The sequence below is a fragment of the Buteo buteo genome, chromosome 11, assembly GCF_964188355.1.
Source record: "Buteo buteo chromosome 11, bButBut1.hap1.1, whole genome shotgun sequence".
Taxonomy (NCBI): domain Eukaryota; kingdom Metazoa; phylum Chordata; class Aves; order Accipitriformes; family Accipitridae; genus Buteo; species Buteo buteo.
In genome coordinates, this window is record NC_134181.1 from 26,011,605 (window position 1) to 26,028,218 (window position 16,614).

Genomic DNA, 16,614 nt, shown 5'->3' on the forward strand with positions numbered 1-16,614 from the left:
CAGCAGAGCAGTAGGTGAGGCCTGAGTCAGGGTTAGGTCTTGGGCTGGGATATTATCCTCGCTAGGAAAGGCTGGCGACTAAAACTAAGCAGCTTCCAGAGCCAGCCAGGCAGGCAGCAAGGCTGGGCCCTACCTGCCATGAGGTAAGAAAGGAAGTTGCATGGATGAAGTCACGCTATAGGAGAAGAAGATGTGGTCTAAAATTCAGGTGTTCTGTCCTTCAGTTGCCAAACGATTATTAACAGAGGAAGTTACACCACAGCTAGAAACAGCTTCTTACACTTGCAGCCCAGGAATCCCAACTGGTGACAGGTACCAGCTCAGCCTGTTGCAACGATTGTATCTCTAGTGCATGCTCTGATAAGGGCTCTGGTAAAATGGTGGAGACAAGACAAAGATAGTCCCAAGACAACCAAATATGATGAAAGTCACCTCTGTGACGAGTTGTCTCCGCTGCTGAAAATAATCCTACCATCAGAAATTAGGACTGTTTGACTTGTCTCCTGATAGCTCCCTGAGATTTTGAGGGTAATAATCAGTGAGCTATTTTCACTCAGTAAACTTTTTTTACATGGAAATAAACTGTAGGGAATAAACTGTATACGCTACAAGCTCCCTTTATTTCACATGTAGATTGAAACATCTTTTCAAATGCCATCCTGGCACCTAAATAAGACCAGTGTCCAAATTCCATTTGGATGTGATAAATCTTGTATATTATTAAAAAAACACTTTACTTTTCACATGATACATGGAGATAAACTCAGTTCCCTCTTCTGTCACATTTAGAAGGCTGAGAGCTGCATCTCCTGTACCATGGAAAATAATATGCAATCAAAATTGTGTTCTGAAATGAAAGAAGAATGAAATCTATTAAGATCTTCATGGGAAAAAAAAATAAACCCATCCATCATGAGTTTATAGAATGACAAGAAAGTCACTTTAGAGAATTCATTGATGAAAAGCAGGTGAGAGACTGTGGTAGGTTGACTCCATCTCAGCCAGACCCAATACAGAGACGTACAGATTAGCCCCTCTACAAATACATCCTAAGAAGTGAGGGCATTAGCTGACATGAAATGACTCATGCATGGGTTGAAGTGGAACCACGTTGACTGACACTGCACCAAGACCCCTGATCTGGATGGGGTCTGCAATGAATGTATTAACCTGAGGGTATGAATGACCTTTATTCACATAGCAAGTTTTTTGTTAAATTGGATTAGTCAGAAAGGGGAATAAAACGCATTCTGCATCAAAAGCCTCTCTTTACAATGCCTACGTGTAAAACAAGTCTGTGGAGGAAATGCACAACATCAGTTGTGAAAGAATGACCTCATTACCTAGGAGGACTCGTTCCCAGAAGGCAGGGCTTTGAAACCATATAAAAGTTCTCAAATCTCTGTGCTCCACCATCCACTCGACTTCGTGCTTCTCCCTGTTGACTGGTTGGGTAAGTCAGAGAATACTGATACTTTTTTGTGATGTCTATAATTTTATTGCTTGGCTTAATGTAGGCAGACTCTGTAAAGAAGTGTTTTATTTGATACCTTTGAATATGCAAAAGATTTCTGCAAAGAAGAGAAATTGTGGGCATTGGGGTAGGACAAGCAGTCTTGGAATGACTCTACAAGGCAAATTCAGATTGTGCGTAAATCTGAGGATAGTCAAGTGCTAAATTAGACCCTTTCTGAAGAAGAGATTAGATAAAATTATATTGGTTTAACTATAACTGATCCTGCCTCCAGGGAAGGAGAAGGTCTAAATGGCCTCCTAAAGCTCCCTCCAAATCTATTTTGTGTGATTCTGCTATTCATAACAAAAAAAAATTTTAACCTTCAATTTCATTGAAGAATTATTTTGCAAAAGATAGATTTGTGAGTGTGAGGGGCTGTAGGGAGCAGAAGGGTGAAAGTATTCCTAGTGTGCTGTCTCATTTATGCTAACCATGTCAAGAGCAATATATTAATTTGGCTTAAGATCTTATCAGGTCCTTATAAAGAAAATAGCAAGAGACAAGTGATATTGATCTGGAGGATCTAGGAGGATGTAGAAGCGAGGAATGAATTTACTTTGAAGATGTGCTGAGAGGAGTAGACAACATGGGGAAGAGAGAACAAATTTGCACACTCTCACATGAGCTGTGTTGGTGTTAGTCCTGCAGTGAGGGGACTTAAAAATGCCCCTTCCAACCAACGCTTCTGTGATTCTAACCTTTTATTTGTGCCCTTAGATTGTCTTTAGAAAAACAACAGCACAGGCTTTACCAAAGACACAGCACCAGTCCAGCTGAGCCTGGTGCCTGCCTTCAGCAGCCCACAAAACAGAGTGTTTCATAAATTGTTAGGAAAACCCATTTGGCCTGTTGCACATTACTAGCCTTGGGAGAATAAATCCCTCCTGATTATTCTGATTCATGCGACCTACATGTATTATTAGTGGCCATGATAATCCAGAAACATAGGGACGCATTACCACTGCTAATTCTTTCCATGACAGTTGGAAGGACTGTGCCACAGGTAACCTCAATCCATTACATCATCAATGAAGTCAGAGTGAAACCAGAACAAGAAGAGTTGGCCTATTGTTACTGTAAAGACTCTTAATACTACAGAGACATCTCAGCTTACTGGTGAGGTCCACCTTGAGGCCTTAGCACCTCAGGTTTCTAATCCCAAGTAAAATCTGGAAACCATTTTAAAAGGGGCAAAATCAAATGAAGTATTTCAGTTTTGTCAACATAAAATATCCTGTTGGGCCCAGATTTATATTCTTCTACTTTTTGATACACCAAATGTTTTTAAAGGTTTGTCTTCAGCATTCATTATTTTTTTATTATTATTTTGACTTTCTGAAACCGCTATCAAACCAGCAGATCTGTTATTTGCCAGCTCCTCTCATCAATTCCCCAGGACAGAAATGAAAGGGAGTTAACACATTGGGAAGAGCTAAGCAACAGGAGGAAGGTCTCTGAAGTGTAAATCAGCTCCAAGTTCAAAGGAGTGGCTCTACCTCAGTTAGACCTGACAGGGCTGTCCCACATTGCAGAATGGAAAGGAACAAGATAAGACAGAGTCAGAGCAGAAGCAGAAAGGCAGGATGAAAAAGAATGAGCAATTCATAATTCTTTCTGAGCCAACCTGCCTTGGGAAACCAAGGGCAAGCTAAGAGAACTTTACTCTTGCAGTTGATTCATGTTTCTTATAATCATTTCACCCCTATCCCAATGCAGTTCATTTAGCAGACACAATAACACTCTGACATTTCTTTCAGATAATCTTGTTTCCTGCAAAGATGTCTTTGAATCAAATGCAAATCAAGCAGGAAATCACCCTCCCACCTGGCCTGAGCAAAACTATTTCAAAGCAAAGTCAAGAGCCTGAGCCGTGCACTGAGCCAGTCCCATGTCCACAGCAGCAAACTGAAGTCCAAGCCCCAACACCTTGCCCAGAACCAGCCCCAGTAGTAGTGGTACCATGCTCAGAAAAAACAGTGCCATTGCCAGCACCAGTGCTGGAACCATGCAAGGGAGAAACACCAGTGGTTGAAATACCCAGCTGTCCACCCCAGGAGCAGCAGCAGCAACAGCAATGCAAGCTACCACCAACTTTCCCACCTGTGTCATGCCCTGAGCCTGTTCCATGCCCTGAAGAGAAACCAGTGTGTAAAGAGCTGCCTGTGCCAGCCCCTGTTTCCTGCTCTGAACCAACTCCATGCGTGCTGGAGAAGCAGGAGTGCAAGGAGATCCCTGCGCCAGTTCCTGTTACCTGCTCAGAGGATGCACCGTGTCCCCAAGAGAAGCAGCAATGCAAGGAGATTCCTGTACCAATCCCTGTTCCATGCCCCGAACCTGCACAATGTCCCCAGGAGAAGCAGGAGTGCAAGGAGATCCCTGTGCCCACCCCATGCCCTCTAGAGAAGCAGGAGTGCAAGGAGACCCCTGTGCCAATCCCTGTTCCATGCCCTGAACCCACACCATGTGCCCAAGAAAAGCAGCAGTGCAAGGAGACCCCTGTGCCAATCCCTATTCCATGCCCTGAATCTGCACCATGTCCTCAGGAGAAGCAGGAATGCAAGGAGATCCCCGTGCCAATCCCTGTTCCATGCCCTGAACCTGCACCTTGTCCCCAGGAGAAACAGGAATGCAAGGAGATCCCTGTGCAAATCCCTGTTCCGTGCCCTGAACCTGCACCATGTCCCCAGGAGAAGCAGGAGTGCAAGGAGATCCCCATGCCAATCCCTGCTCCCTGCCCTGAGCCAGGGAAGTGCTCCCTTCCAGAGGATTGTCCTCCCATTGAGCAGCAGCAGTTGAAGCAGCCCAGCCAGTGGCCACCCATGCAGAAGTAACTTGCAGCTGACAAGGGAAGCCCTGAAGAGAGAAGATTGCAAACCCAGACCTCCTCTCCCCGTGTCTCACAATCAGAGGTCATTTTCCAACACCCTTTTACTCACTGTAGAATTTCTGTTAAGAAGCCCAGCTTCCAACTCTCCCCCCCCAGCTAACGCTAGCGTTACCCTGTACTAACAGCCATAAGCTAACTGACACGTCAGGACTGTCGACAGATAATAAGGCTTCAAGCAGTGTTGTAGGCATGTGCGTTCAGCTTTCCAGCGGCCTGAATTTCTGCCCTCTCCCAATCATCCCACTGGCTTTTAAAGGCCCAGAGAGAGACCAAAGAGCATGATGGCACGCACGAGTCAGAGTTCATTAAGCTAAATATTCAAACTTAACCCAAATGCAGTTAGGGACCTAGAGCTCATCGTCCAGACCCACACACTGCCTCCTGGTTTTCATGCCTTCCTCCCCAGCTCCCTGTTCGCAAATGCCATCTCCCACTTTGCATTTAGGGGTTTTGCCTATTAATAATAGGATTTGAGGTTTGTGCAGGACCTGCTGCTAAGGGGTTCTTGTCAATGGCAACAAGACTTTCTGAATCATGAATCCATAGTGCTGAATATTTTATGCAATTAAAAAAGTCCATTGGGCTAGAGGAAATAGAAAGATTTTTACAAAAGAGCCATCACCTCTTAATTATCTGCTTAGCTGAACTGGTAGTAATCAGCGCTTTCCTCAGAGGGCTCACCCTGGATTTTCTAGGATGTGTAAAAGAACAGCTCGAGCTGAGATTATTTATGGAAAATATATAGATAATTAAATCCAATCTAGACATGTTTTGAAATAGATTAACCTCAGGCATGGCTCCCATCTCTTAGAGAGGATAAAGGAGGAAGCATACACAGTGCTGTCTCAATTACACCCTGGAACTTGTTTCACCACACAGTGTTGTTGCGTATGTATTTGGTACTTATCTTTAACTATTTTAGGCTGATATTGTATCCAGGATTTATTTCACTGTGAAAATTGACAATAAAAATTACTTTGAATACCAAGTTGTGAATATTTTTTAATAGCTTCTGCTTAAAAAGATGAAAAGGAGCCTCAGCTTGCAACAGTCAGTCATTTTTAGGCTCAAAGCTGGGTGAATCAGGACTCAGAAACTTGGGTGCTTGCAGGGGACCCACGTGCCCAGGTTAGAGAATCTACAAGAGCCCCTGCACTGCGTTAGTCCATTGGGCTGACCAATAGCACCGAAATACCTCTCAGCAAGACACCCCATCCAAGAGCATGGTACATGGCCTCTGCTCACACCAAGCTGCCCTGTGTTCAGTCTGCCCAATTTAAACATACTTACAGCTACTCTGTGACCTTCAACAGACATAAGGCATGGGCATGTCTACAAGGCAGGTTGCAAGCACAAGCAAATGAGTTTTTCCCACGCTTCGGATGAGCCAGGAGCGATGTAATCTCACTAGTTTGGCCCTGTACCTGTTAGATGGGTGTTAGATACATCCAACCTCACCGTCTGATCACAGAATCACACCAAGACACATGGCTTCTGGTTTGCAGAGCAAGCTTATGTCTGTCTGCCAGACACCAATATCATATCATTCAACAGTTTCTGTATTTATAATTTTCCTCCCCTACTCTGCCATACAGCTGACTAGAAATCAATTAGCCAAGCCCATACATCCTGCTGAGAAACCAAAACATTCTGAATCCTCTTTCTGGTCCTTTTTAAATGGAAACTATTCATTCTGAGCAACCAAAAGCTTCCTTTCAGTGTTAAAGACTTCCAAAGACTGTTTTCCTACAGTAGAGTTGAGACTCTAAAACCACAATTAATAGTTTTGATAGATCCACAAGAATATACTTTAGATTATTATATCCTGCAGAAAACTGAGTTTCCCCAGTTTTCTCAGGTTGTTTGTTCAGGATGATTGCCCTGAGATGGGAAGCACATCGATCCTGAGCCAGTTTTGACACCCAGGCAGCAGCTCTCCCCAAAGGACCACAAATTTAAATGGTCTTTCTAGAAATTGCAGTCATTTTGTGTCCTGTTTGCACTAGACAATTCACATTCCTTGTTCACTTGGTCATCATATTAACAGCTGTAGGTTTCTGGATCTATTGGAAATAAAAATTATGAACAAATCATTCCTTGGGAAATCTGGAAGGCAAATGTGTGTGGGTCCCTGGGTATGCATGCCTTGTATACAAGTCTATGTTTAAAGGTAATTCTTTGGCTGATAAGAGAAAGCAACAGAATGAATGACACTAGTAAAGTGAAAACAAAAAATATCAGGAAGCAAGTAATGAGGTTACTTATAATTTTATTGTAGTATGTCCCAAATTAAAGATCAGAAGAAAACACCCCACAATTATTTTTTTTATATAGTAGAAGATGAATCAGTCCAAGTTAATGAATTGCATCTCTTTGTAATTTCTGCTTGCAAACAAAGGCATGCTGCAAATTTCTAGCTATTCTGGCAGAGCCAGCAGACAGAAGGAGAGCTTGGCAATAAGCATTGCATCTTCCATGGCACTTTGTGGCCATTACTGTTAGTGCTACTTCTGCTTTGGGCATTGCTGCTGCTGCTGCTGCTGCGGGATGCTCTTCACAGGACACTTAGCCTGCCCTTTTGGGGGCTGGCATTGCTCCACACTCTTTGGAGGACACTTTTCCTGGCATTTTGAAGGTATTTGCTGCTGCTGTTTCTGCTGGTGGGAAGACATCTTTGCTAAGCCTGGAAGAAAACCAAGGTGCCATTTCAGTTATTTTAAGCCTTACACACTTCTCCTTTCTGGATATTACAGTTTCAGTCAGTGCTTTGACACCAAACCAACAGTGAAGAGCCTTTAGAAGTTAATCCTCCCAGCAAAATCACAAAAAAAACCCCTTGGAAATCCCTGAGGATGCTGCTGTTCAGACCAAATTTGTGTTGGTGACTCTAATTTGCTGTAGCTGCTCCATATTGCTTTTTTGGGCTCCGGTCATGGTTAGCCTCTATGGAGATCAGCCACTCTGCTGAGGCCTCAGGGCATAATTATATATAAGCATAAATTAATATGAGGCAAGCACCATCCTAACAAAGTTGTGATCCAAACAGGTAAATGGCGGCAGAGGGAAGAGAAACAATGAGAGGGGTTCCCCCCCCGTTCACTGTTTTCTGAACATTTCAACTTTGACAAGCTAAGAAGCAATACAAATTTTAATGAAAGCATGCTTAGTTCAAGGAGAACCTCAGAGCAATATTTAAAACTAGTCAAAGAGGAGCAGAAAGCCAGTGACTGCTCAGTATTGCAAATATATTGAAAGAGAAAAATCATTTGATAACAATTCCTTCCAGCAACAGCCATGTCTCTGCTCAGTTCATTGAGTGCCTCAAAGCAGGAGCCATGTCTCCGGCTGTTAAACACAGGTGAACTGTCCTCCTGCTCAGTGAGGATGTGATGTTATACAAAGAACTGAAACTCATAGCCCTAGAGATCCAGGAGACTGCAGGGATCAGCCCATGGCTGCTCAACAGATGCAAAACAAGCTGCCAGCAGATGCCAGCCTTTGGTAGCCAATACTTAATACCCAGTGGTTATCCACAAGGATTCTTATCAATTGGGAAAGAGTTATGAGGGTTTACTGGTCCAAAGAGTCAGCAAGCCACTGTCTGGAGCCTCAGAAAGTCTCAAAATAACAATACATCTTTCACCTGTATGGAGGTGAAATTGCCAGGAAGATGAGCTGAAACTGTTACTAGACACACAAAATAAAGAAAAATCACCCTGTCTCCCAAGAACAGGGCACCAGAAACCCCCACCTATATAGTTAGAAGTGCATAGAGGGACTCACCTGGTGTCTCCTGCTGCTGGAGGAAGGGAAGAAGAGGCCACTCAGATTAATAAGCCTCCCATATGGGAGGCTTTTATATGCTTTCAGAAGTCAGCCCTGGGAGCTGATGACAACAGATTAACTTGATGACCAGAATCTTTCACAACCAGAACCTGCTCCACTGACACCTCCATACACCTGGACTTCAGTCAAGGTCTGTGAGAGATGCCTCCTCTTTCAGGTGCGGGGGATTTGTTGTTTTTAATGCAAGGCACACCCAATCTGGTAATAACTGGCTAATTTATTAATAATTCATCTTGTCCTGACCTTGGGCAAAGATCCCACAACCAAACTCAGATTTGAGAGACGGCTCAGATCCGCTCTGGAGCTAGCAGAACATGTTTGCATAATGTTTAGGTGTTTCCTGATAGTTCTGCCTGTGATCACCAGGACAGATCTCCAGCTGGCATAAATCTGAGTGAGGTCAGGGGGGGAGGGCTGTGTGCTGCATCCCAGCTCCTGGGAAGGGCAGCAGGTCTGTGTATGGCAGTCTGTAGTTTGGGGTTTTGCTCCTGTCCTTCTCCATTTTCCTTCCCCAAAAGGGGAATGAAACATTTTATGTTGCCACGAAATTAGAAAGCTTTCACCTTGCTTTTTCCTTGCACTTTCAAGTAGCTTTTCACTGAAGCAACTAAAACTTCTTTTTCACAAACACTGGGTTTGGCTTGCTGCAGTTGTGGCAGAATTTTTTTTCTAGGGATGGATCGATGTTTCAGAAAAATGTCGATCCCCTTGAAATTTTTCAAGGAAGGAAGGAACAGAGAAAATGTTTCAGTGGAAACATTGTCTTTAGCGCTAATGGAAAAGGTAGTTCAAGCCTCCCTTGAGTATTCCTTAATGCTATGCCCTGTGGGGTCATATTCAGCCCTAGGAATTACAGCCCAGTCTCCATTACAGGTGTGTGATACATGGAGAGATGATGCACATGGCTTCCACTGGGTGTAGAGGAGCAGAAGGTGCTAATGGAAACAACATCATTCCATATCTTAACATCCCTCACTCATGCCTGATTTACCAGGGGTCTTAATGACCCCAAGGTTGACATAGACCAAATGTCATGAATTTGTTGTAAATATACAGGGGAATCTTAGCAATGCTCAGAACTAACCACAGATGCATAGGTGAGCAGTGTGTCAGGGCTTTTGCAACATATTTTCCTACAGGCACAGGAAGCATGATGAGCACAAACCAACAGGTCTCTTCTGCCGCTTCCTCTGGGGTTCTTAGAGCTGTGTGGTCCCATCTATGATTACTGTGCCTGGTGAAATGCTCGCAGCAGAGAGGGAGAGAAGAAAGAATTTTACATTACTAACACAGCTGGTAGAGCTGGATGAAGATGCTTGGAAATCAGGCATAGGTGACGAACCTCTGGGATGGATCTCATTATTAGCTGCATATGACTTCCTGACTAAGACTTTTTCCATGCCTGAAAGGGTGCACTGACACTACACATGCGGCAGCAGTAAGCAGTTATTAGCGAGGCAGGGTTCACTGCTGAACCCCCAAAGGTTTGCATTCAACAGTAGGAATTAGATGTGCACGTTCCTAGTCTCCCCCTCCATTTTCATACTGTTGAACATCTGGTCCACCTACCCCTGCTTTGTCTATCTCAGCTGAAAGGTGTGTTCAGATGTAGAATTTGTTTGCCTTACTGAGACATATTTTGCCTATCATTATTCCTGTTTGATGGTGTCACCTTTTGGTGTTGACAGAAATAACACAAAAAGGAATCTACTGTCAAACTCTCTACACCTGCACACAAGGTTTCATTAAAAGCTGATTTGGTAACAGTGTTTACACACACCTAAATATAACTCTTTTCTTTTCTAGATTAGATATCCTCCACCCTTACTGTAATGATATGGTAGGTGGATAGCAATTCTCTACATCCCAGACATGGAAATTGTGTGGCCATCACAGAGACAGGTAATCAAGTCACATGCACAGTATGGAAGACAATGGGAGCATTACCTCTGAAACTCAGCATTTAAATGGGTATAATATCCTGCCAGATAATGGGCCTCCTTCAGTTTCAAAATTATGACTTCAAATAAAGAAGATGCATTTATAAGTGAATTAAAATATTATTGCACCTGCCAGATGTTAATGAACCCAAAATGCCAACCACTCTATCAGTCAGGGATGTGACTTCTCCTCGTTGCAGATGGGGAACGGATAGGTAACAAGAGTGAGACCTGCCCAAAGCCACACAAAGTATCTGCAGCAAACCTGGGAACAAAACTGCAATCTTGCAGGGCTCAGACCTGTTCCTAAACCACAAAAAGATTCATCTCCTGAAGCCAAATCCCTTACTTTCTATATTTAGTCAGTGAGGATCACAGGAAGAATTAATCAAAAATACCATTTTTGTCTCCATCAGAATGTTTTTAAGAAATAATTAAAACCCCAGCAAGAATGTTTCAATTCCTTCTTTCTTGGATTTGGGGCTTTCTTCCACTTAAATTTACCTTTTATCAGTTTCTAAGACTTGCCTCCACGATCCAGAGAGATAAAGATCAAAATTATATCATTAATGAAGGTGAAAATTAATTTCTATCATTATTTTCAAGTAGGATAAAACTCATTTTTTTGTATCTGTCAGAAAAATATTGACCAGACGATGTTTTGCTTATAGCATTAGAAGACATTGCTCCACATTATAATGCATGCTCTCTGTGTTTACAGCACTGCATTTCAGGCACAAGTCCTCCACAACCATAGCAGCTTTTTAAAATGAAGATTAAAGGAAGATGTTCTTGGGTTCAAAGACATGGAAATGGGGAGATGAAAGAAAGACAGAAGACACATGATGCCATCAATGGTCAATTTTTATTGCTACACATAGACATTAAAAGACAAAAGGACATATGTTAAAAGACAAGATGAGAATTATAGAAGGGGAGACATCTTCCAACATCAAATGCTTACAGCATAGCCATTGCTAAATAACTTCCCAAGATGCCCAGCAGTATAATATTGGCCAACTGCAGTTACCAAGGAAAAGGTGCTGAGATAACAGTAGCAGAGTATCATAGGAAGCAAAGATACAGGCTGGAAACATTCAGAGAAATATTTTCCAAGACAAAGAGAGCATGGGGTAACCAGATCACGAGAGGTCTCAGTATGTTGCAGATGGGTCTGTAACTTGTTTTTCATTCCGCAGGTGCTCATGAGCCTATGGATATTGCAATGCACTGACACACCAGGGCTGCATGCAAGGCTCATGCATTAAAGCAATCAGCATGGGTGAGAGCAGACCGTGCTGCATGGTTCCAGGCACACCGTCTCGCAGGAATCAACGCACTTGGTGGCACACACCTCCACGCATGGGGGTGGGCAGGGCTCCACGCACTTGGTGCAGCACTGGGTGACGCAGGGCTCCACACACTGGGTGGTGCACTGGGTGGCACATGGCTTTATGCAGACGTCGATGCACTTAGGGGGGCAGATGTCCACACACTGGGTGCTGCAGGGCTCCACGCACTGGGTGCTGCAGGACGTGGTGCACTGGGTGGCACAAGGCTCTACACACTGGGTGGTGCAGGATGTGGTGCACTGGGTGGCACAGGGTGTTGTGCAGACCTCCACGCACGGTGTGGAGCATGGCTTCACACAGACGCTGCCGCAGGGCTCCACGCACACCGTCTTGCAGGGCTCCACACATTTGGTGCATTTCTGCACACAAATGGGAGGGGGCAGGCAGGGCTGTTTGCACTGCTCGTAGCAAGACATCCTTCTGAGCTGCTGATAAAGCTAAAGAAAAAGATAAAAAGAGAGATACAAAATCAGGACACTCATCTTTTCTTCTTAAGCCACATTTCACAACCTGAGCTCTTGAAACATATATAGCAGTTAGTTGTTGGACCGAGAAAAGAACTGTTAGAAAAAATTGCATTTGTGAATGATTTCTGGATTGAGACACATGCAACTAACACTACCAGATTATTCCTTCCTTTCTTGGGAACCTGCAAGCATCACTGTTATGGAGACTAGAGCCATAAACCCTGAATTTTATAAAATTGCCCACAGTTAAACTTTGTAGAAGCTGTAGCATGAAAACAGTTCATTTCCTTATTTTCTTAATTAAATCAGCAAATGTTCCAGGGCCCATCTTTTGCTTATCATTTCTTCATTCCTCATGCACACCACAGCACATATCTCCCTTTGTGTAGATGCTGAACTGCTAATGCCCGAGGATAAAGCCAAAAGACCACAAATTCAGACACTATCCCAAATCCTCCAGTGATATATCATGGTACGTCATTGGAGTTGTATCAAAATTCCTGGGCTCATCCTTTCATAAGAGAAGGGTTGGCCCAGAGGTTGCAGCTCCTATTTCCAATTCATTTCCTCATCTTGACTTCTCCCAGATATCTCCTGCAGCTTTGCCCTCAGGTATTTTCCAGCTTCCTTCTTCCAGATAATGCTTCTTCCCACCTATCTCTTTTGAAGTCCCAAGACTTACTCTGCAGCATCCACTAATTTATTTAATTTCCAGACTTAAGGAGGTAAGAAAAAATTAATGAAGATAGAATACAAAGGAGGATGAGAGACAGTCACAGTTTCTGAAGAGGTGGCAGGACATTTGCAAGCTACTTAAGGAAGAGCAAACTCTTTTTTAGAGTCAAACATCCTCTCTCCCATTCCAGGACAAATCCTGGAACAGAAACACCAGAAGCAAAGCTCTCCTGTGATCAGTAATACATTCTCTTGACCAGAACAACCAAGTAACGCAGCCATCACATTATTCTCTGATAAATCCAAGAAAGACTTACCAGTTCACCAATGCAGGTGAGTGAGGGAGAAGTCAAATGAACTGGTGTGCACATCAAAATGCAAACCTTTTTATATGGCTTGCATGGCGTCAGCTCCGGAAACAAGGGAGCCCAGGGGTATGGACACCTGACCACTAACTACCTGAACAGGCTCCACCTATACATGCTTTACATATTTGTTTACATCCTAATTTTTGATGGAAAAGGTCTTCCAGGAAAAACATGTGATCCTGAGCAAATTCTGCTTCCACATAATACCCGAGTCATGTGGTTCCCAACAGGAATGACATAGTAATTTTTAAAAATCAGGTACCAGATTAATTGCTTTTCAAAAAAGATTTAATACACTTGGATATTTTCATCTCCTTATTTCCATAAATGTCTGAATGATACCTTAGGTTCTTTCCAGTGCAGTAAGAATGGATAGCTGTTATTAGGGAAGATGAACAATTGATCTGATTTACTATGAGAAATATCATGTCCTAATTCTCATGGTAAGAAACAGCTAATCCTACAGTGGGCCATCAGCACTTCCACAAACTGTTGAGGTATCAGTTTCTCTAATACCTTTTTAATCATTAAATACACCCAACCCATTCCTATCCACCTTCTATTAACAATATTCATGCTTGGCAATGCCAATAGGGACACAACTCCTGTTACCTTGAGGACCTCTTCAAGCCATTCAGGGCAAAGTAAAGCAGCACTCATTTTAAAGGCATTTTTCACAGCCAGAGCAGTGTAAAGGGCTTCAGTTTAAGTGGGATTTAGGCCCAGGACTCCATATTAGTGTATCGAAGCCTTTTGCTGATCGTGAGATCTCACTCAGCTCTGCAGCATAGAAAATCTTTATTTCTCTGGGATATTCCAATCACAGAGGTGGAATCAGACTACATTTAGGATTTAGGTGACCAAATTCCCCAATGAGATAATTTACACAAATGCTAAATGGGAAAAAAACCCCAAAAAACCAAAAACCACCAAACCCCAACCTGTTCAGCATGAGCAGTGCATCCTGTTTACACTGGAAACCAGGAGTCCTGCCAGAGAATTGCAGGCATCAGCACTGGTTCCTTTCTAGTGTTTACATGGGGAAACCAGAATTCCTGTCCTAAGCTCATGTAAGCTAATGGATTTGCAGTGCTCTTGACATCCTCCCAGCAGCACCTCATGGTTCATTCACTCTTTCCATTCCTCTTCCTTTGCTGGACAAAGTCAGTGCATCACGTGCAATTTCTCCCCCCTAAAACTCATACTGCTGCACTGGCGGCTTTTATAGATAGGAAGGAATAGGGACTTCTACAGTGTGGTCTAGACATCAGCTTCGTTGTGAGGAGAAACATCCATGACTGCATCAAATAGACCCTGCAGATTGTAAAACAGAGAGCAACTAGCTCAGATTTAGGTGTCTAATACTTCGACAGATTAATCTCTCCCCATCTTCTCCTCCTAGAGCTAACCCTGCTGGGTGATGCTGAGCAAGGAATTATCCACCAGTACTTTTAGGTCCCCTCAGAGCAGCAGCCTCCAACACTTATCGTGCTGAGGAGTTTCTCACAGTCCGGTTTGTACAGTTCCTCATGCCTTCCTAGGGCTCCAGGCTCACCTCTAAAACCAATGTTGAGGACCGGTCCTACGTCTCCCTTACTACAGTGGGTTATTGTATACCCTATTGTTATATTTGATTAGCAAGAAATAGTAATGACTTCTAAGACAAATAGACATTTTAGGAGATATAAATTGATCTGCATTTGTAATACATGAGAACATCAGAGGGCTGGATTATTATTCTTAATTGATACTTATTTGTGGATTTCTATTACATTTATGAGCAATTTGGTGATTTTACTAGTCACATTAATTTCAGTGAGTCAGGACCCTACAGCAACATCCCTTCATGGCCATCCTCCTTTGGCAGAAGTGCCAAAAAGAGGTGATTTTTTTTTTCCAAATCTGACACTTCTGGGATCTATTTAATTAAATGGCATATGTTGAGGTCTCTTGCAGAACCAGAGGCTGGTGTGATGGGTAGTGCTTTGATGAAAAGAGCACAACAGAGCACAAACCTGAAGCAGAAGAGGTTCCTGGAGCCCAGACGGAGACAGACTCCCCTACCCAGAGGTTTGTGTGGTGCTGCAGAAGAGGAGCCCCCTGAGCACTGTATTCTGGTGCTCAGGAGAATATTTTTGAAAAACTCAGTAAAAAAGAACATGGTCAACACTTTTGGCTTCCATTAATCCAAGAGAGACTTCATATTTCACCACCAAGACCTACCAAAGATGGAGCCATATCAAGATTGGAGCCATTTTCTTACAGTCATAAAAATTTTCCCTGCAGACATGAAACACCGCATAGTCACGGACACATGATTGTTAACATAAATACAAAACTTCAGGATGTGCAGATGTCATCATTTTTGATGGAAACATCTCAAACTGAATTTTTTCCCTGTGCAGCTGTTTGGATATGCACCATTTAGGGCTTTCCAGCTGGATTCCTGCTAGAAAAAAAAAAACCAAACTATTTCATAAACTGCTGAACACTTTGCTTTAAAAATATGATACCTCTGGACTTCTTTGCATCCCTTGGTTTACCTAAAAGCCTCCAAAGTAAGCTTTCTTCCTCTGTGGCACTCAACACTGGTCAGCATCAGGGATTTCATTTTGCTTATGTGCAGCATCCCATATAGTACACTACCCACATTTTGGTGACCAAAGCATTTTTCATAGGAATCAAGGATTCTCCCCATATTCTCAGCACAGCAAGGCCTTCCCAGCCCACTCTCCTGCACTTTGTTGCAATTAAATCTTAAAGTCTGGGGCTTCATTACACCTGACTTTCCCTTCTCATCATTGCCTACCACAACTACCCAGGGAAGGTGCGAGGGTGTGATCCAGCACCGAGGGCAGCTTCTAGGTGAGAGGCTGGTCTCCAGGCTGCTGGTCCATGACTTGCTCCAGCTTTGGAAATCATCACATAGCTGAGATGCCAGGAGGCTGAGTGTAGAATGCAATTAGCCTCACATGAAAACAAGTGGCTTGTCTAGTCCATGCCCTAGGGAGTATTTGATCAAGTAATTAGATCATTACTTCTGGGGCTGAGAGGAACCCAAATATGGCACTATCTGCCTCTTTTCCTGTTTACTCAGGAAGGTGAGTACTCCATGAAGAATGATAAGTGAGCATCTGAATGCAATTAAATCTGAAAAAGAGGAACTAGCTGTGATTATGAAAAAATCTCTCATCTGTTTTATCTTTTGCCTCCTGACTATTGCAGATATTTGCTTTGATTTTCCCAATATTTTAGAATGGGAATCTATCTTTCCTTAGGATTTTTTACATTACTGAATAAAACTGTGTCCTGATGTCTGAGGAATACATTTTAAAGCTCAGAGCACATTGCCTGAAAGAGCAAGAACTGTGGGCCTACTACAGTTGCTTATGCTGAACAGCAATTTTCTCCCTGTTATAACAGTTTCATAGATGTAGTATAAACATCCCTGTTTTCAGGGAGGAAGGATCTGTTTCTCTTCCTATGGCACAATCTTGTGTTGTTCACCCAGAAATGAAGTCTCTGCTCTCTGCTAATGGTCCCAGCCTTTTAAAATCTGAATT

The 16,614-nt window shown here is 43.1% G+C and overlaps 1 protein-coding gene and 1 long non-coding RNA gene across 2 annotated transcripts; one reads left to right on the forward strand and one right to left on the reverse strand.

The window, feature by feature from the left end:
• The first annotated feature begins 1,338 nt into the window (after positions 1-1,338).
• Positions 1,339-5,391, forward strand: LOC142036377 (uncharacterized). Its single transcript, XM_075039507.1, has 2 exons — positions 1,339-1,453; positions 3,274-5,391. Exon 2 carries the CDS (start codon positions 3,295-3,297, stop codon positions 4,345-4,347), a length of 1,053 nt encoding a protein of 350 aa, XP_074895608.1. The 5' UTR covers positions 1,339-1,453; positions 3,274-3,294; the 3' UTR covers positions 4,348-5,391.
• Positions 5,392-6,655: 1,264 nt separating this feature from the next.
• LOC142036378 (uncharacterized) lies at positions 6,656-8,422 on the reverse strand. The gene is made up of 2 exons (XR_012652144.1): positions 8,187-8,422; positions 6,656-7,086 (listed from the first exon to the last, which is right to left on the reverse strand). It is a non-coding gene; the product is annotated as an uncharacterized LOC142036378 (long non-coding RNA).
• Positions 8,423-16,614: the final 8,192 nt, after the last annotated feature.

Bases quoted from the DNA above. Each gene is read 5' to 3' on its own strand.
- LOC142036377 (XM_075039507.1), top strand. From the start codon at position 3,295: ATGTCTTTGAATCAAATGCAAATCAAGCAGGAAATCACCCTCCCACCT.